This window comes from Carlito syrichta, unplaced genomic scaffold, assembly GCF_000164805.1.
Source record: "Carlito syrichta isolate Samal-C Ts95f unplaced genomic scaffold, Tarsius_syrichta-2.0.1 Scaffold287287, whole genome shotgun sequence".
Taxonomy (NCBI): Eukaryota; Metazoa; Chordata; class Mammalia; order Primates; family Tarsiidae; genus Carlito; species Carlito syrichta.
The window spans coordinates 191,383-212,090 of record NW_007231383.1 but is presented as its reverse complement, the minus strand read 5'-3'; the positions used below and the strand labels follow the sequence as shown (position 1 = coordinate 212,090).

Genomic DNA, 20,708 nt, shown 5'->3' with positions numbered 1-20,708 from the left:
AGCAGGATGATATGGCAGAGAGTGAAGGAGGGATCAGAGCTACCTTAGACGGATTGTAGGCAGTCGCTATTCCATGAGGAAAAGAAGTCAGACGGGGTGCCTGAACGAAATGTATTTGTATACCTAATCCTTAACTGTACCCCACAATATCATAATAAAAAATATTGATAAAAAAAAGAAAGAAAATAAGTCAGTCATGGACAAAGTTGGGGAAGAGCACAAAACTAAGAGGGAGCATCAGGGGCCAAGGACCCTGGGCAGAAGTGAACCTGACTGTAACAGGAAAAGAGTGAAGACCAGCTGGACGGCAGTAGGCAGAAAGCTAAGGAGCAGGGAAAGTGTGGTACAAGAAGAGTAAGCAGGTGAAGGAGACACTTGCGTCCCATGGAATCATGGCAGTTGGATTTCATTCTGGTAGAGTGAGAACCTCTGGAGTGGTTAAGACTAGGAGTGATAGGCTCTGAAACACTTTTACAACACCCCATGGATAGGTGTGTAGGAAATAGATGGGTGCAGTGGAAAGACCTGTGTGAGGTGGAGGGTAGCAGCAGAGGGAAGATAGGCTTATAGAGGCTGTGATGGAGACAGGTCTACTGGAGATCTGTTTTGGAGGCAACAGCGGTAGCACTTGTTTTGGAGGCAACAGCGGTAGCACTCTGGATGCAGAGCAGAGCAGTGAGAGAACGGGAGGAAGCCACCTGTTGTCTACTCTGAGTTGCACTGATTCATGGCCGCTGTCCAAGGAAGAATAAATGGATCTCTGTGTGCTTCTTCCCAGTTGCCTATATTGGCATCATCGGTGGTCAGCCTCTACTTCCTGGAGCTCACGGATGTCTTCAAGCCTGTGCACTCTGGATTCAGCTGCTATGACCGCAGTCTCAGCATGCCGTACATTGAGCCCACCCAGGAAGCCATTCCATTCCTCATGTTGCTCAGCTTGGCCTTTGCTGGACCTGCAATTACGGTAAAAAGTCTCTCTCCCCATCCCCCCTCCCCAATTGCATTTGTTAGTCCCAGAAAGCTACAGGCGACCACATTTGTATAACAAATGAGTTAAAAGCAAATAAAAGGTGAATTCTAAAACTGGAGGCAGGAAGATCAGGTCTATGAGATATTTTGACAGCATCATATAGAAATAGTTAATAGCATAAAATTATTGGCATTGAAAGTTAAGATGATTTTATTTCAAAAACGATTGCTCTCTAATGTTGACTTATAAATCATTATGAAAAGTTGTGTAACTGTATAATTCTCTTTGAATGGTTAATACAACATTTCTTGTACGTTTCCTAATTTACATATTTTTCATGTGTTTACTTGATATCTGAAACCTGGAAAACTGAAGGAGAAAATTATACAGCCAATAGAATTTTTCCTCAGAACTGGATTTTGATGTCACACACATTTATTTTTTATTAGATTGAGTATGAGTGTTGAGAATCAACACCTGCAAAATCAAAACTCACATTCCTGCAATGCACACACGCTTGCACACACACAGAGACACACTCAGAGAATAGATGCTTCAGATTCAGAACAGTCATTTGTACTTTAAAATATGTACACATATTCAAAATAGCCAAAAGAGCATAATTCAAACATTCCTAGCATAATAAAAAGATAAACATGGGGGAGGAGGGTACCAAAAATGTATACACATTTTAAGAAATGTTATCTATATATGACTTTTCAAAGTTAAATTACAGTAGCAATGTGTAGTATGATGTTCACTCAACTGTGCTTCCGCCATATTCTTTGACTGTCCTACCTGTCAATTGGTGGCACTAGCATTCATTTGATTAACACCATATTTTGAGTGAAAGTTGTACCTTTTTTTTTGAGTTGGAGTCTCACTCTGTTGCCCAGACTGGAGTGCAGTGGCCACTCCTGGCCACCGCAGCCTCGACCTGCTGGGCTCCGGCGATCCTTCCACCTCAGCCTTCCAAGTAGCTGGAACTACAGGCGCATGCTACCACGCCCAGCTAGTTTTTTATTTTATTGTAGAGATGAGGTCTCGCCAAGTTGCCCAGGCGGGTCTCAAACCCGTGGGCTCAGGCAATCCTCTCGCCTCGGCCTCCCAAAGTGCTGGGATTACAGGCTGAGCCACCGAGCCCGGCCGAACGTTGTACTTATAATGTGTATACATTTTTTGGCACCCTCTGTATATGAGGTGATGGGTATCCTAATTACTCTGATTTGATCTTTATACATTATATGAACGTACCAAATTATCACATGTACTCCCAAAATATGTGCATCTATTATGTATCAATTCAAAATGAATAAATAAATAACATATGTACATGAAGAAATGTCCTAATCTACTGGTACTGAATTAAAAACATGGTTATTTTTATGTGATAATAGACATTGTGAATAATACACCTTTAGATAAATCTATTAATAAATGATAAACCTGGTCACCTCTTCCCACCGTCTCTTCTGTCCCTAATATTGTTACCCAAGAAACATGTTTCAAGGATAACAATATTTAGTTCTATCAGTAGGAACTCTTGATTTTTATTATGCTCACAAATGTCAGGAAGTGGTTATTAAATTAAAAGCTATATTTGAACTGAGTTTTTACAAGATCTTCTAATGAATTTGCCTATTCAGATTCAGAACAAAAGCAGTTTTAGAAAATTATCTGCATAGATCTTCTAAATTCTATACTTCTATATAGCCATGGATTTTTTTAATTCCCTGTATTACTTAATCATAGCATGCTGCTTACACTATAAATAAATCATCTAAAATATTCTCAAGATAAAATTGGAACTAACTTTCCATAGAACTTTATAATATTTAAAAGGTCTCAAAAAACACTTTGTAAATTAATGAGATATTCTGCTGTGACTCCCAGGCAATTAGAGGTATCAATGTTGTTCTTGGATGTACCTGAGCCCCTGAGAAGACTAATAAAGCCTTTTAAAAGTGCAATATTGCTCAAAATAGCAGCATTTTCCTATCATTTTTTAAAGAGACTTTTAACAAAAGTTCATGTCACCCAGTCATTTGACCAGAATAGAAAGAATATATGATTTAAATCTATCACACCAGAAAGTATTTATCCTAGTTGTGGTAAAGTACCCCAAATTATTGTGATTAACATTTTCTAAATGAGACAAATAAAATGTTATACCAGTGTTCATGACTTTGCTGAAAAGACTGTGTTGATACGTATTCCTATAAATGGTTTGCTTCTTATGCATCCAGGGTATCGGATCAGAAGGCCAGGGAAGCGGCACTCCCTGCCAGCATTCTCTATCTCACGTTGTTACATGTCCTGGGGACAATGACCTTGGCCTCCTCACTTTGTTCCTGCTTCTGGTGACTTCCTCACCACCTGTCATAAATGCTTGACACACAGGTTGGAGATACTTCTGGGGCATTTGAGATTGAAGATCTCTTCCTCGAGCCCTGAGAAGTGAAGGGAAAATCCATCCTGGCCTCCCCTCTGAGAGTGTGCTCGGGGCCCAGTGCCAACTCCTCCCTCAGAAGCTCCATGATACCTGGGCCCCCACAGGGCCTCCAAGCTGCTACACAGCTCCTAGAGAAAGGCCACTAGGGAACTATGAGGGGGGACTCAAAAAACCCTGTAATTTATTTATTATAAACTGTCTGTGTATTCTTGCATGTTTAAACTTGTCCCCTTCAAAACCCTCTCCGTGTATTGCATATACCAACTGAGACACTTTTTCCACTGCTCAGAGCAGTTTTTGAACTCATCAATGTTGATGCTTTTTAGTGCTTCTGCCATTTTATGTGTGTGTGTTTGTTTCGCCTCTTCCAAATTGGCAAAACGTTTCCCTCTGAGGACTTTTTTCAACCAGGGAGACCAAAAGAAGTCACTTGAATCAAAATAAAGTGAGTAGGGAGGGTGGGGCACAGGGGTCATGCCGATTTTGGTCAAAAACAGCTGAAAACTCAACATGGTGTGGGCAGGTGCCCTGGTAAATCACCCATTGTGAAATGGGCAAACGAATTGAAAGAATCTCCAAAAAAAAATTCACTGAAGCTGAACGCAGCCTCTCACAAGAAAGCTAGCTGACACACTGATACCAATGGGTTTCTAGTATACTTACCTAGCAGAGGAAGCCTGCCTTACAAGGGGACCACCCTCCAAAAGATAATTCTGAGCTTTTTGAGTTCCCCTTGTATTTACACCTCGGTGTCCTTAATTTCCCCAGATCACTGCAGGAACTTCCGAGGGCCAGTAATTCTTTTCTCCCACTCTGGTTTTATAGGTTTTGGGTAAAACAATTTGTTAGTGAGACAAACCTTGACTTTGCAGACATCAAATACACCTTTCAAACCTTTTTCTCCAAACACATACTATACTTCTGCTAAATTTCATTCTAATTTCATTTTTCCTGTTTTTTAAGGCCTTCTCCAAAATCTCCCTTTTCTCAACAGTATTCCTGATGTCTGGAGGCATCTTGTTTTAGAACCATAACTCTGTCTCTAATTTTACTACATATGTTACTGCTCTAACTCCTCACTCCCCTCTTCCTGAAAGTGAAAATTACAGACACTAATCTCTGATTTTCAAGGACGCCATTTCCTTTTTTATCTTTATGGTGACATAAGCCTGTTCCCAAAATGGCACATAGTGAGGGGAGGTAGGGAGGCAGGAGGAATCCTCCTTGTGGAGATGACTTTCCGAGCAAACTTGTGTGAGGAGAAGAGCTTCCTGTCACCACTCCTCCACAGGGAGGAAAGACAAGGAAGAACAAAGGCCTCACATCAGCCAGAGTGTCCAAAAAGTCCATCTTACAAACAAAAGGAAGATGAGTGAGATTTTTTTTTTCAGGAATTTAAATATGAATCATTTGGGGTTTGCATCTCAGATTTTTTTTTAACACTCTGAGAGAAGTTTAAAAATAACTTGACTTTGTGATATACATGAAACTGGAAAAATGCCTTTCATGTCTGTGAAATGCATATTCTGATTTCTCTGAAATTGACCGTACATTAGAAATTTTCTTCCTTAATATTCAACTTTCATTTACTTTAGAGTGAGAAAGGAAGCATTCTTTTTAGGTCCTTTGGAGATTATTTCTCAGAAAAAACAACACAGAAGATCTGGGTTTCTCATAAATTTTCATGTAGTCTATGTGAACAGAAAAAAATACGTTCTTTTCTTCCCTGCAAACACAATTTTATTACACATTTTAAAAGGATGAATCCTTCTAATTTTATAGGAGAATTCTATCCGATTTTAATTAGAGTTCTGAAAGAGTAAAGTAAGCTTTAGGAGACTATGCCATCAACATGCAGAATGTTGAATGTGTTGGGGCTTCCAAAAAACATGCTTTGGAAAGTTAAGCATTGAAAGCACTGTAAGGATTATTATAGTATTCTTGTTATTTTGTTTAAAAGGAAGACTTTTTGGATTGGGAGTTTTCCTTGAGGGAATGCTTCCCAGTGCAGGGCCTTTATACTAATAAGCTACCCTTTCAAAATCTCCCCTAGAGCAGAGTCATCAAATCTCTTCCCCAAACCTGGTCATGATATTTCACATAACAACAAAAAAACCATGTTGTTTCTTTTTAGGGTTTGGTAGAGCACAAAGCAGAGATTGTGAAAAGATATTTTTCATCAACTATTTTCTGCCTTCAGATAGCAACAAGCAATAAATGGTTTCATTGTCAGAGTCTAAACCTCAGTGGCACATTGCCCCCCAATAGCGTGCCATCCAGAAGCAAGAAATAGGTTAGAGCATTTAGAACTCCAGTAGGAAGCAGCTCCCCTTTCCTGAGGAGACATTTGTCCTTAAGCCAAACTGGATCATTTTGAAAATTCGTACAATGATATATAGATGGAGTTTAAGTGAGTAGAAGTGTGAGAAAATGAATGTGCCCCTTAGTAAGAGGGACCCTCGGGTGATGTCAAAATGCTGGCAAGGCACCTGTATCACATTGCATAATCAAGCCAAATCATGTTGATGTCCTGTCTTGACAAGTGAGTTTGGAGCGAAGTCAAACAATGAAAGCAAAACTCCTCAAATTTCAGGGTCAGTTGAGATAATGTCTGTTGTGTTGTAGGAAAAGACACAGTTCCCTAATGACACTGTACACATAAAGTCTTATATAATTTAGAACTCATGGGCAAGAGGTGAATGTTTACACATATAATTGAAAAGAAAAAAACAAAATCATTCACAGAATTGTCATTGAAGAAGAGAAGATAAAATCAATGTCTTTTAGCTGTACAACAATGCATCTCAGGAATAAGTGGTTAATTTTCTTGAAATGATGAACTTGAGATAGACATTATATTATTCTAAGTGTTGTATTCCATCCTATCTACTGGAATAGAGTATAATACCAATTGCATCTCTATATCTAACGTGAAGTGCTAATATAGGATGATAGTTCTCAAAAAGTATAAGTGGCTAACTCACTGTTCAATGATTTGAAATGACTTACTTTTGATTGTTTCTATAACAATCAATCTTAAAAGAGTTTATCATGCCACATGATTTTCACATGTATGGTTATAGGTAGAGTTCCATTATGAGAATTAGTTTTTAAATTATTTATGTGAACTAAGATTCTTCATAATTATACATGTGCCATATTACCTACCAAATTAAATATAGCAATTGAACACTCAAAGCAGAAAATCATAGTCCTACTTTCATTCATTTTTTTCCTAAACTATACTTTTGAACACTTTGTAAAACAAATGTTAAGCTAGTAATGAGGAGTTTCCCCTGGAAAATCTATTCCAGCTCTAACCATGGTTGTGATCTTTACACGACATGATCTCTTCTATCCGAGAGACAGTTCGTCTCTTGTTAACCTTACTTTTCTCAATTCCACACATTTATGCCAAACCAATATCTAACTTCACAACATTCTAGGCCCAAATAATTTGAAAAATATTTGTGTAAATAAAACTGGTCATTTTAAATCTTGCTTCTGCTGTACAGAACAACAGACCACCCAAATGCCTAAGTTGTTTGCCAGTGTGAGTCCCAACAGCAAAGGCCAAAGACAAATCCCACAGGCACTATGCTAGACAGTGAGGATAGAAAATAGCTAAGAAATGGTTTGTCCCTCCAGGGACCCTCACATAGTGAGAGATAGTCCAGCAAACAACTTAAAAAAGCTGTGTCAGAGGGAAGGGCAAGGTGCCCAGGGAGCCTCATAGGAGACATACATTCAACTTAGGGCACAGTAAGAGGGTTCAAAGAAAGCTTACTGAAGGAGTAATCTGGAGCTCCTTCATTGATCTCCTGTATCCTAAAATCCTACAGCAGAGCAGAGTACACTGTCTGTTAAGATAGTCCTCCTGACACTACAGTAGGATTCTCTGTCCATGGTGAACATGTCTAAATGTCTATCCCTAGGAAATACTACCTGCTGTCCTAGATTATCTTGTAATCTGCATTCTCCAGTAAGATAGCCACTAGCCACCTGTGGCTATACCATTTCAAATTAAAATTTATTAAATTTTTAAGTAATGAATATAATGCAGTGAAATAAAATTAAAAATTCATGTATTCATTTGCGGTAGCTTTGTTTCAGGTGTTCAATAGTCAGTCACTCACAGGTAATGGCTGCCATATTGGTCACTCACAGGTAATGGCTGCCATATTGGATAGTGCAAAACATAGTTCCATCATTACAGATATGTTTATAGAACAGCTGTGCTCTACATAGCACCTTTCTACACTCACGCATGCCTTCCATGGATGGGTCCTTGTGCTCAGTCCTTCATGGCTTTATTGACCTCATCTCCTGGTAAAATGTCCTAGTACCCAGGTGTCCAGAAGTGCCTACCAAATCTCTTTACAGTGGCCCAATGACTTACTCCTCATTGCTTGATCAAATCTTCAGGAGAAATCTCTTGCACCTCTAAAGCTTTTAAGAAAAAATATATCCCTATGTTGCTGAATTAATGATGTGCTAGGAAATGATATAGAATTCCGTTGTAACTGTTGGTCTAACATGTCCACCGACACTCTTTTGCTTGAACACCCTTTGTCTTTGCAGATTATGGTTGGAGAAGGAATTCTCTACTGTTGCTTGTCCAAGAGAAGAAATGGGGTTGGCCTGGAACCCAACATTAATGCCGGAGGCTGCAACTTCAACTCATTCCTTAGAAGAGCTGTCAGATTCGTTGGTGGGTATGGGGAGCCACATAGAGAGGAGATGTGTTTTTCAAATAGAAACGCTGTATTTAATTACAGATATTAAGTCCCTAAAGCTATAATTTAGATGCACAATTCTGGTACATGATGAGTTTTACATCATAAAAGAAACTGTTAAAACACCAAAATTTGTGCTTTGTATCTGAAATGTGTTATTTACAGTTAGGCCTTTGTTTTGAGAGCTAACAAACCGTGCATTTCAGCACATTTTGTCTTAGCTGTGGTAGAAGCATGAATTTACACTGATATAGTTTCACTGGATCTGTGTTCAGTTTGTAAAAAAGGAGTGAATGTCAGTAGGCTAGAATGAATAAATAATACTTCAGAAATTAGTTTAGCTGCATTAATGATTCAATTTCAATTGTCCTGAAGTATTTGCATTCAGAGGTTACCATACTTGGAAATATCGCCATAGAGTACTGCTTTGTGGCTATTTTTCTTTGGTTACAACCTCTGTCTTTGCAGGAGTTTTCCTTTTATGAGTTCTGGAGGAAACCTGTAGGTTCGGCCAAACAGCATCTGAATCAAACCAGTTTCTAAACTTTACTCTCTTGTCATTAGCATGGGACCATTTTAATGTTGTCTGAGTCACAAGTCTTTTTTTTTAACTGAGTTGAGTAGTCACCCACAGTCCATCAGACCAACCTGTGTATTGTATATTCATTTCCCACAAATCAGTATAAAGTTATTTTTACCAGCAACATGTCAGCTCAAAATAAATAGGTGACTTCATTTGATACCTAGTAGATAATTTATATAATTATCTACAACCCTGTGTCTCAGAGTTAAAATGGGGTCTAAATTATGCCCCATATGCTGTTCTACTCAGCATTTTCTTGCCATCGGATGAGAAAGCAACAATCACTTAGCAGGATCACAAACTGGGGAACATGGAGGCAACCATCCTCTCTGAAACACCTTGCGCCTGGAAAGATGGTGCAGCCAACCTTGGAGAATGGCTTTCCAGCATCTCCTGTCAGCAATCCCACCCTTTGAAGGACTATAGATTCTCATTATCCTAGGGAAAACAAAGATGGGTTTCTCTTCCCATTCAAACCCTTCACATGCTTCTAGGATTTTGAATGTGGAAGTAAAGTTTCTGTGTCATGAGTCCCAGGTGTGTGGGTGGAGAAGGCATAGGAGGAGTGCTGGTTAGGTGACAGTAAGCAGCGAAGAAAAAGGCACAACAGAATGATGTGCCAGCCAGCACTCCCATTCTGGAGGCGGCTGAAGAATCGCCTGGGTCTTCTCATGATGCTTTCTGTGGGCAACTCATGAGTCAGAATCCAGGCCGTCAAATCAGAATGAATCCAGGGTGACAAGACAAGCTGGGGGCACAGGCAATTTTCAGATCACGTGTGGTGAGCAGAGAGCTAGGCCCCAGGGATGAGGCCACACAAGTGCCTCCAAGCAGACATGGCACTCGTGTGTACTAGAGCCAGGATTTGGAATCTGATGGTTTAAGACAGATCCCAGGAGACAAAAAAAAAAGTAATTTGTGTCAAGAGATGTAAGAGCATTATCTCCAAATACACATGCAGGCTCCTCCCAGCCGGGGCCCCAGGATATGATTGCTGTTTCTGTGACAGAGCATACCTGCCCTCCTCTCTGATTTAAGGAGCATTCCTACTATGACTACAGCTTGTTGGAATTAGGGTGAATTCTCCAGGGCTTAGCGATGGTGGCTAGAGTTGGAGACTGTCAAAGACAGAGAGCCCCATCAACTTCCACATGCTAAGCAATTTTAAATTATTTTAAACTTCACTTCATTCCCCACATTTAATCCCTCTTGAGTCACACAATTGGTCCCCTTAACATGCTACAGGTGTCTGCCAAGTGACCACGGTTAATAATGTTAAGAACTGGCCTTGTTTAACCGAACTGACAAAAGTGCCTCCGGTGACTACTTTGGCCCATATTTTGGCCGTAGGTATCTGTTTAGAAGTTTAGTAATTTTCTATAATATCACCTCATAATTGACCTAGAGAAAATGATCACAACAGAGTCTAAAGTTGTCACATTAGTGTGTAATGAATGTGTCTGATGCTGACACAACGTCAGCATTCACCCCCAAAGTGATAACACTTTCTTTCATTTTGCCTACAGGTGTTCATATATTTGGGCTATGCTCCACAGCTCTCATCACGGACATCATTCAGCTATCCACAGGGTATCAGGCCCCTTACTTTCTGACTGTGTGCAAACCAAACTATACCTCTCTGAATGTGTCCTGCAAAGAAAATTCCTATATCGTGGAAGATATTTGCTCGGGATCTGACCTTACAGTTATCAACAGTGGCAGGTTAGAAACTGATATTTAAAAACATTCTGCGTCCATGTTTTCATTACTCAGAAATTGTTTGGAGTATCATCTTAAGCGTAACTTTTTCAGTCATAATGATCTTGGTTTTCTTTTTCTTTTTCATTCAGTGATTTCTTCAGTGACTATACCATAGAGGCCCATTGGTGGCTCGTTGAAAATTCTTTTCTTTGTCTCCAAATTTCAGCCTCACATTCTGGCTACTGGTCCTTATATCACCAAACTCCACTCATGTTTTGTAATTCACCCTATATTCATCAGGGTTTTAGGTTACTATAAGTGTTTTATTTTAAGATATTTACAGTCTGTCATGGCTTACAGTCAACATATGTCTCATACTGGCTTAAATGGAAGACTAAACAACTATGATAGTTAATCTCCACTATATGTTTTTTTATGTAAATTTTTTTTGGTAGAGTTTGAGAATGGGGAACCTCTGGAATTGCATATGTTTTCTTTGAATGAGCCCAGATCTATACAACTTCTACACTTATATAACAGAAAATAAGGAAAATTCAAAAAACTACTAATGATTTAGATTTTTTCAATCAGTAAAGCAAAAATAAACATGACAATAGATAGTATTTTAGGGGTTCAAGAAGAATGATTTATGAAGAGATGAGGGTCAATAAATTATTGTTGTAAGAATTGAATTTATTATTTGTAGAATTCCCAAGTGTTGATTGAAGAGTCAAAAATAAGTTAATAAGTACATTTGAAGAATCAGAGCCTGATATTATGTGATTTTACATATTCAAGTTCTCATAGACCATTCAATCATTTTGAATCTGCACTCAAGACCTGTGTCCTATTCTTTCTCAGTCTTAGTACATCACCTCCTCGGTGGTAGATGACAATCCTCTTTATTACGATACCATATATTAGGGGGCCATTAATATAAGTATCATATATTAGGCGGGCATTGATATAAGTATTCATTTTTTCCATTTTTTTAATCCATCAAAAGAGATCTCTGTTCTTTTTTTTTTTTTGGTCTTCCTTCTCAGTGTCTCTTCCACTATCTCTTCCTTAAGTTGTTTAAATAATATAATCTATGATTCTTGAGATGATAATTATTGTAAAGTAGAATAAACAAAAAATATTTTGTTAAAATTATCCTTTTCTTATGCCCTCTAGAGCAAAAAAGAATAATTTAGATCCACTGTTGTGAGAAAACAACTTAATTTTTTAAAATGTGTATGTAGCCAGGAGCTATGGTTCTTTTCTATAATCCCAGCACTTTGGGAGACTGAGGCAGGAGAATCGTCTGAGCCCAAGAGTTCAAGACCAGCCTGGGAAACATAGTGAGACCTTGTCTCTACAAAAAAAAAAATTAAATGTCAGCTGCATGTGATTGTGTGCACCTGTAGTCCCAGTTACTCAGGAGGCTGATGCAAAAGGATCACTTGAGCCCTGGAGGTTGAGGCTGCAGTGAGCTGTGATTGTGCCACTGCACACCAACCTAAGTGACAAAGTAAGACCTTACCTAAAAAATAAATGTTTATCTAAATTAAATACTGCATCTAGGAGCATAGAAAAAGTTTAGAGCATTTAAGTCCTAGGTTTGATGAACTTTGACTTTAAACTGACATAATCCTAAGACTGAAGCACAATTGCTTTCCAATACAATTCTACTTTCAACAGTCCTTCCAATGATGTCATGAGGTCCTGAGCTGGCCCCTTGCCAAGCTGACAGCTGTTTATCCTGGAAAGCATATCACTGCTGTTTATTAATTCTAATTTGTGACTAGCAGTATTTATTTTATCACTCGGGTCTTTCCTGAGAAAACTAAACAGAAATTACAGTTATTGTTTATTGCCTTGTGACTTTTAAGTTAACACCTAAGCACCCTGCACTCTTGCAACGATTGCTAGCCATAACCTGAACTAAAAGGTGTAATTTGACTGTCTTCCTCTGGCAGAAAGTCCTTTCCTTCTCAACATGCGACCCTCGCTGCATTTGCAGCCGTGTACGTTTCGGTAAGTAGCTGGTTCTTTTTTGTTAGTAGTGTCCTGCAGAAAATCAGAGGAATGAATGCTGTCTCCAGCTGACTAATTAGATGATGTAGCCATGTAGTAATGGAGCAGTAAAAGCTGTAGTCCTTCAATATCATGGTATCTCAAGCAGAAGTCAAATACCACACTAAAAAATTGTACAGTATAAGCACTTTTCTATACAGTTATGATAATATTTATTTAGCCTAGTGTTCTTTTATGTAATATTATACTTCACGGAAGGATATTGTGAACTACATGAATGTTACTAAAACTAAAAGAATTGCATAAAATACACACAAACCCAACACACTACTCTGAGTATTTATGTTACAATGGTAAGTTCTAGTTCAGTGTAATTTTGATAAACATTGTACAATGAATAGTCATTCTATCTGACTGATAACAATAGTCCATGAAGTCTTCTGTGAGAAAAAAATGGACTGAATTTACATAACACGTAACATGGAGATTAAACAGTTAAATGGCTAATGCTTCAATATTTTGCAAATTTTAATGTAATTAAATGAGAGATCTGTCATGTATTTGATAAATTTTGCCATGCATTTCCCTTTTGGCAGTTATAGAGCATAGCTGTAGCAGGGGAATGGCACAGTAAAATCGGTGTCAGGTGTATCCATTAGACCTTTGAGTTTAACTTTTTATTTGATTATAATGTACTAATAAGACAACCTTTCTAACATACTTAACCCACTTCTTTCATTCTCAAGATGTACTTCAATTCCACATTAACGGATTCCTCTAAGCTTCTGAAGCCACTCTTGGTCTTCACATTTATCATCTGTGGAATCATCTGCGGGCTAACACGGATAACCCAGTATAAGAACCACCCAGTTGATGTCTATTGTGGCTTTTTAATAGGAGGAGGAATTGCACTGTACTTGGTAAATAATCTATTTTCCTCGGTAAACCACAGTTTAAACTGGAAACATAAATAGAATATTTTGCACTATAATCGCTTACTTGCAATATATTTTATATTCATGAGAAAATCTCTGGCTGCATCTCATTCTAAGACAAGACTCATGTCCCACTTTCAATAAAATAGTCTACCGAGCTCTTACTGTGAGCCAGAAATTGTGATATGAGAAAGATCAATTCATTGTATCTTTACAACAACCAAACGAGGGGGAGCCAGGAACTATTATTCGTAGCATAATTATAATTTTACAGATGAGGAAAGTGAATATTAGTCAAAGTAGGGTTGGTAAAATCGAAGGCTTAGTGAAAGGCTATGTGATTTGCCCAACCACACAAATTTAGCACCTGAATATAACTGTAATCCAACTAATATTGAATTATTTAATGTTACTCTTTTTTGAAACTTGATCTCCCTTCAAAGGAAGTAGTCTTAGCAGAAGGAAACTGACTTTGTCCATTTCATTCAGTCATGCATGCATTCATTCATTCATGTTCTATTTACTCAGTATCTAATCTGTGCTAGGTATCATATTGATCATTAAAATACTGAGAAATAAGATGTATTCTTTAGAAGTTTACAATGTAAATAGAAATGATTACCATATGTTAGATGATGCAAGAGGGTATAATAAAGTGCTCTGGAAAGAGCAAGTTGCCTGAGGAAGTTAGAAGAGCGTTCACAGAAGTGATGTGTTTGTTTGAACGAGGGTTTCATAGGGTGAGGAAAAGAGGGAGGGCATTTGAAAAGAAACTGCATGTGCAAAGAGATGGACGAGGGGAAGAGCAGGAGGAAGCGGAAAGGGAGAGAAGGAGGAAGGAGAGCTGGTGGCCTGGCATCTAGCTTGAAAACCTGGATGGATGGTGACTTCCCCAGCAGACCAGGTAAGTGCAGGAGGAGGCAGTCTGTGGGGGAGGGGGGAGCAATCCTTCCTGGAGAAATAGATTTGGAAATCGTGGTCATTGTCAGTGGAGGTATCATTGTAGTTATCTGAGGGGTCTATGAAATCACCAGGTCCTAAGCATACCAAGGAGCCAGGAAATACCAATACACAAATGTCATACAGAAGAAAAGGTAATCATGAAGGAAACTGATAGATGTAAAAATTAATTGTTGCTGGAGTTCTCAGTCATGTAGTCCTGGTGCACTTAGGAAATGTATTGCAAGAAAATGATTACAGAAATGCAGTGAAAGAATAAAGTGTGCTATGAAAACAGATATAAAGAACACAATGAGGATTGTCACCTAGGTCTTACTCTTACTCACATGATTTCTTTGGTGGAGGAGAAAGGGTTCCAGTTAAAGCTAGTATGCCAGAAAATGTGCATGAGCCAGGTTACCCATGGGAGTGTTAATTGGCCAAGTGTGTTACAGAAGAAATAAAGAAGACTGAGAACTGCCACTCTCTCATTCAGGCATAGCCTTGGCACGTGTGTGCTTTCACTGTGTCCTGGAACTACCATGGGATTTATAGTCCAAAGGATTTGGACAAGAATTTCAACTCTCTTGCCACTTGGCCAAGTTACACAGCCTCTCATAAGCCTGTGTCTCCCCTTTAAAGTAAGGGTGATAATTCTTTGTCCCATATCCTCACAAGAATTAGACAACAGTCATGCACCAAATAACTACATTATGGATTGCATATAGCATGGTGGCCCATAAAATTGTAATATTGCATTTTTATTATACATGTTCTATGTTTAGATATACAAATACTTGTCATTGTGTTCCAATTGCCTACAATGTTCAGTAGTAACATACTCACAGGTTTGTAGCCCAGGAGTCCCTAAGTGCACTCTGTGATGTTTACACAATGACTAGACAACCTGTCCAGGCATTTCTTAGGGCACATCCTTGTCTTTAAGTAACAAATGACTGTAGCTGTACGTCACAGTGCTGGGTGCCAAACATTGAACAATACAGGCAGAGCTTACAGTCTAGTGGAGGATTTTCCCAAACTTACAAATATAAGAACAATTGTTAATAGAACATTAGTTAGGGATTGCTCATTCTGGCGAACTCTGACAGTGAGGGCAGAGTCAGATATTATTTTAGAAACTATTTGAATGAGGAATTAAAGTAACTGAGAAGGGAGTTACAGTATTTTATTTCTGTTTGCACTCTGTGCCCTGAAATTGGAAATATATCAGCCCTAAGGCAAAGGTGTTATTCACTGTTAAGCATGCTATAAAATGTTAAATCGATGAAATTTTTTGTTTTCACTTGAAAAGTAGACAGTGGTTACCTTCTTTTGAAATTGTAGACACAAAGAGCTGTCTGCTGCTTGAACTTTTCTCTAAACCAAGCATCTTAAAAACTGAAAATCCAACAGGCATTAGTCTTGCTATGTGTAATAAGGGTAATAAGTTTGAGTCTCAACTTTAGCCTTTTCCAAATGTTAACCTCCAGAATGTAAAACAAACAAGAAATTAATATACTGAGTATGAAAACAAAATTAAATAAAATTGGGCTTAAATTTGGTGCAATGGCGCTACATTGATCAAATAGTAATTCCCAATTTAAGACCAAGCTTAAATCAGGAAATCTCATGGACACCCTAGTCGGGTAACAGTTTCTGCCCTCTCTTTCAAGGGGCTATACCATCGTATAGCACCCAATGCAATGCTGAACACACAAGGCTGCACTTAGTGTGAGTTGTAACAATGTATGTCTCTAACCTCATTTCAAAACCTGATGCCATGTTTGATGATTGATTCATGTTCTATGTTTTCTATATCTCTTCAACTTTCCATCACAAGGTATGATTGAAAATGGAAAACAAAATAAATCATTTAAGTCATTTGAGATGTCACTCTACAAGAAGTTCTTAAATCCACAAAAATGAACTGCTTTGAAAAGCAGAAAATGTCCTTATTTCTCTCATTGTCTGCCTTTTCTCCACAAAATATACACAGGTTAGGATTGACAGAAATATCCAGAATGATGGAGAAAGGAATGGGGTCTGTATTTCTGAGCAATTAGTTGAGTGATTTATGAGATAAAGTGCAAACAACTTCCCTGAGGAGTTAGAGTTTTCATATTTTGCTGTTTGTATTAGACAATGGTGTTCACAGGGTCTACTCAAATACTTCTGGGGGTACTCTGAGGGAAACCTGAGTAACCACATCTTCCAGGGCATGATGTCTACTGTTTTCTCTTGAACACCAGGGCCTGTATGCTGTGGGGAACTTTCTGCCTAGTGACGAGAGTATGTTTCAGCACCGAGAAGCCCTCAGGTCTCTGACAGACCTCAATCAAGACCCCAGCCGGGTTTTGTCTGCTAAAACTGGTAGCAGCAGTGATGGCATCGCTCACACAGAAGGCATCCTCACCCGGAACCACAGAGATGCCAGCTCGTTGACAAACCTCAAAAGGGCGAATGCTGATGTGGAAATCATCACTCCACGGAGCCCCATGGGGAAGGAGAACATGGTCACCTTCAGCAATACCCTGCCCCGGGCCAACACCCCCTCTGTCGAAGACCCTGTCCGAAGAAACGCGGCCATTCATGCCTCTATGGATTCTGCTCGGTCCAAGCAGCTCCTCACCCAGTGGAAGAATAAGAACGAAAGTCGGAAGTTGTCCTTGCAGGTCATAGAGCCTGAGCCTGGACAGTCCCCACCCAGGTCCATAGAAATGCGGTCGAGCTCAGAGCCATCAAGGGTAGGGGTGAATGGAGACCACCACGGTCCTGGCAATCAGTACCTCAAGATCCAGCCTGGTGCTGTCCCCGGCTGTAACAACAGCATGCCCGGGGGTCCAAGGGTGTCTATCCAGTCCCGCCCTGGGTCCTCACAGTTGGTGCACATCCCCGAGGAGACACAGGAAAACATCAGCACCTCCCCCAAAAGCAGCTCTGCCCGGGCCAAGTGGTTAAAGGCTGCCGAGAAGACGGTAGCCTGTAACAGAAGCAACAGCCAGCCCCGCATCATGCAGGTCATCGCCATGTCCAAGCAACAGGGTGTCCTCCAGAGCAGCCCCAAGAACACAGAAGGCAGCACGGTCTCCTGCACGGGCTCCATCCGCTATAAGACTTTGACAGACCATGAGCCCAGTGGGATCGTGAGGGTTGAGGCTCACCCGGAGAACAACAGGCCCATCATCCAGATCCCGTCCACCGAAGGAGAAGGCAGTGGCTCCTGGAAGTGGAAAGCCCCTGAGAAGGGTAGCCTTCGCCAGACCTATGAGCTCAACGACCTCAACAGGGACTCGGAGAGCTGTGAGTCCCTCAAAGACAGTTTTGGTTCCGGAGATCGCAAGAGAAGCAACATTGACAGCAACGAGCATCACCACCATGGGATCACCACCATCCGCGTCACCCCAGTGGAAGGCAGCGAAATTGGCTCAGAGACGCTATCGGTCTCTTCCTCCCGCGACTCCACCCTGAGGAGAAAAGGCAACATCATTTTAATCCCTGAAAGAAGTAACAGCCCCGAAAACACTAGAAATATCTTCTACAAAGGAACCTCCCCCACACGGGCTTATAAGGATTGAGTGACGCCACTCCATTCTTTGGGCCACTCCCAAGAGACCGTGTGTTGACTCGACCGTGCTCTTTTCCAGAGATCTGAGAAGTGTCACCCAACTAGACTGTCTACCATCGGTCTGGAATTCTGTAACTTTTGAGAACTTCTAGACTCCAACTCGTAGGTTTCACACCAAGGGGAGGGAAAAGCACAATGCAAGAGCCTAACTCATTTGATAACGGAAGAGATTTCTTAAGACCTGTCGTCAGACTCAAAAGGTTTTGCAGAGAGCAGTGTCAAAAGAAAGTGGTTTCCTTCCAGTGTACACTATCTTATTTCCTGAATGTGCCAACTTTGGGGATTTTTTCTTTATAATTAGCTGTGGGATCCCAGAACACACAGGTCTTCCCTACAGCAGAGGCCATGCAGTATTATATATTCGTTTTGCAGAATCTGCACCAAGAGCTCAATACGGGTGGTGCTGATTATTCTAGTACATATACCATGTAAACTCTCGAACTCTATTTAGCCGTGAAGTAGTGGTGTGCAATTCCTTGTCGAAGAAATGCTAGTTTACTAAGAAGATGCTGGCTGCTTTGTGTTAGAGTAGGACACCCCGCAGCTTCTCTGTAGTGGCTCTGTCTCAGTCCCCAAATGAAAAGGTTTATGTGGATTTCTTCAAATTTCTGCTTTCTTCAACATCAAACGTTGTATAGGAGTATTTTCAGTGAAAGGGAATAGCTAGTACTTTTCTGCATACTTTTTCTGCATACTTTTTCTGCTGCTTACTTTTTATTTAAGTACAGGGACTGCTAGTGAATCTGTTTTTTAGTGAGTACGTTGGCATACGTTTATAAATATATTGTTTTAGAGAATCTTTTGAAGCTGTTGTGATCATATTTTGCTTTGTATGGCTTCTCCTTTATTTACTGATTATAACTTTTTTTGATGTTATAGATATGTTATCCTATTTTCAAAATCAAAAGTTGCAATCGACATTCCTTAAGCAAAGTATACTGCTGTGAATTTAATATAAACAAGAAATCTGAGCCAAAACTATTGATATGATATTGTAGGTTACGTTGCCAGAAACGTTGGTCAAGTTGACCCTGAGATGTCTCTAATCAGCTGGCTTAGGTTGCCATCTTAACAAGTAAGCTGAACATTCCATTTGGTTCCAGACTATTAAACTTTTTTAAAATATCCTGATAACCAGTAAATCAGAGCCACCATGGGCAAGTTTGGTCCTCTTCTCTAAAATACTTTTATTAATTGGAATTAATTCTTGCAAGAGGAATAATTTGAAAAAAATGCTTATTGATAAGTAAAAGTATCTCACAGTATAAATCAAAAATATATTTATTCAAAATAGCAGAATAGACACAGTTTTAGCTTAACACACAAACAACAATTTTGCTACCTACCCTGAATCAAGCCTTGAGCCTAAATCAAAAGAAACCAATACCATTGATAGTAAGAAGATTAAAACAAAGTATTTTGAAGTGCTTTTTCTGACTTTTTTTTTTTTTTTTGAGTCGAGGTCTCACTCTGTCACCCAGGCTAGAGCACAGTGGCAAGATCACACCTCACTATCGCCTCGACTTCTCAGGCAATCCTCCTGGCTCAGCCTCTAGAGTAGCTGGGACTACAGGTGCACACCACCATGACTGGCCAATTTTTTAATTTTTGTGTGTGTGTGTGGAGATGAGGACTCGCTATGTTGCCTAGGCTGGTGTCAAACTCCTGGGCTCAAGCAATCCTCCCACCTCAGCCTCCCAAAGTGCTGGGATTACAGGTGTGAGCCACAGCGCCCAGCCCCAGCTTAAAAATTTAAAGTATGACGATATATTCAGTTCTTGGAATTTAGTATTAAACCTCTTTTACACCATTTCTTAAGAATTCTAACATACACTTGATGATAGCCAAGGGGATGAGAAGAAACAAAAGCGCTGGTTAATCTGGTCTTGGTTCACTTTCAGAACTAAGCAACAAAGGAGTTGCTTAGAGATAGAGTGTCACATCATTATCAGACTCCACATGGAAAGGCAGAGCTTTCTAGAACAACCAACCTCCTAAGGCATTAGGAATTTAGCTGAAACCAGCAGAACTGAACACTCTGGCAATAAAATACAGACTCAACCGTGTCCCTTCTGGCAATTTTCTTCTCAGAGAGAGGAGTGGGAGTACACTTTGCCTTTCCACTCACCGCTGCCACCATCATGATGTGCCCACCGGCTGTGCCAGCTTCTGGAGGGAAGTTGGGCTGGCTTTAGCACTCTGGAGAATAAAAAACAAAAACCGCTGCAGCATTTCGGGTGCAGTATGATATTTCCTAATATTTCCTATTTCTTAACAAAAGATTTTAAAGTACTTCTCTGTCATTGAAGTTTTGTTTTCTTTACATAAATATTGATATATTCTTTTTCTACTCAAAGTGCCAAAGGCTACTGTTTTTAATGACTTAACAAATTGTACCACATTGTTAAGGAAATATAATTATAGACACTAGAACTCAGACCTCTGCATGTATATTTGATAACATGTCTTTTGTAAAAAAAAAATTTAAAAATTGTTTACATTCCACTGGTACCTTAATTTAAAATAAATCAGACTAACAGGTGGTATCTCTTCTTAGTGTTCTATTTCTCTTATTTGCTAATGGGAGCACTTCTTCCTTTGTTAGGCTGTGCTTTATTGATAAAACCAAGTGTTGAATAAAGAGAGTTAATTATCTTTTTAAAGTAAATGAAATTATGAAAATATATATAATATATATAAAGTATTGTGTTTAATAAAATGTTATGCAATGTTTTCCAAACTGATAAA

At 39.5% G+C, this 20,708-nt stretch overlaps 1 protein-coding gene across 1 annotated transcript; it reads left to right on the top strand.

Moving 5' to 3' along the window:
- The first annotated feature begins 727 nt into the window (after positions 1–727).
- PLPPR4 (phospholipid phosphatase related 4) lies at positions 728–19,398 on the top strand. Its single transcript, XM_008052686.1, has 6 exons — positions 728–964; positions 8,004–8,133; positions 10,268–10,463; positions 12,404–12,461; positions 13,208–13,381; positions 16,585–19,398. Exons 1-6 carry the CDS (start codon positions 728–730, stop codon positions 17,908–17,910), a joined length of 2,121 nt encoding a protein of 706 aa, XP_008050877.1. The 3' UTR covers positions 17,911–19,398.
- Positions 19,399–20,708: the final 1,310 nt, after the last annotated feature.

What these genes read in the sequence shown, in the direction of transcription:
- PLPPR4 (XM_008052686.1), top strand. Translation starts at nt 728, where the DNA reads ATGGCCGCTGTCCAAGGAAGAATAAATGGATCTCTGTGTGCTTCTTCC. An exon ending in TTGCTGGACCTGCAATTACG is followed by an intron (nt 965 to 8,003) that starts GTAAAAAGTCTC and finishes TTGTCTTTGCAG; the next exon opens with ATTATGGTTGGAGAAGGAAT. An exon ending in GAGGAATTGCACTGTACTTG is followed by an intron (nt 13,382 to 16,584) that starts GTAAATAATCTA and finishes CTTGAACACCAG; the next exon opens with GGCCTGTATGCTGTGGGGAA.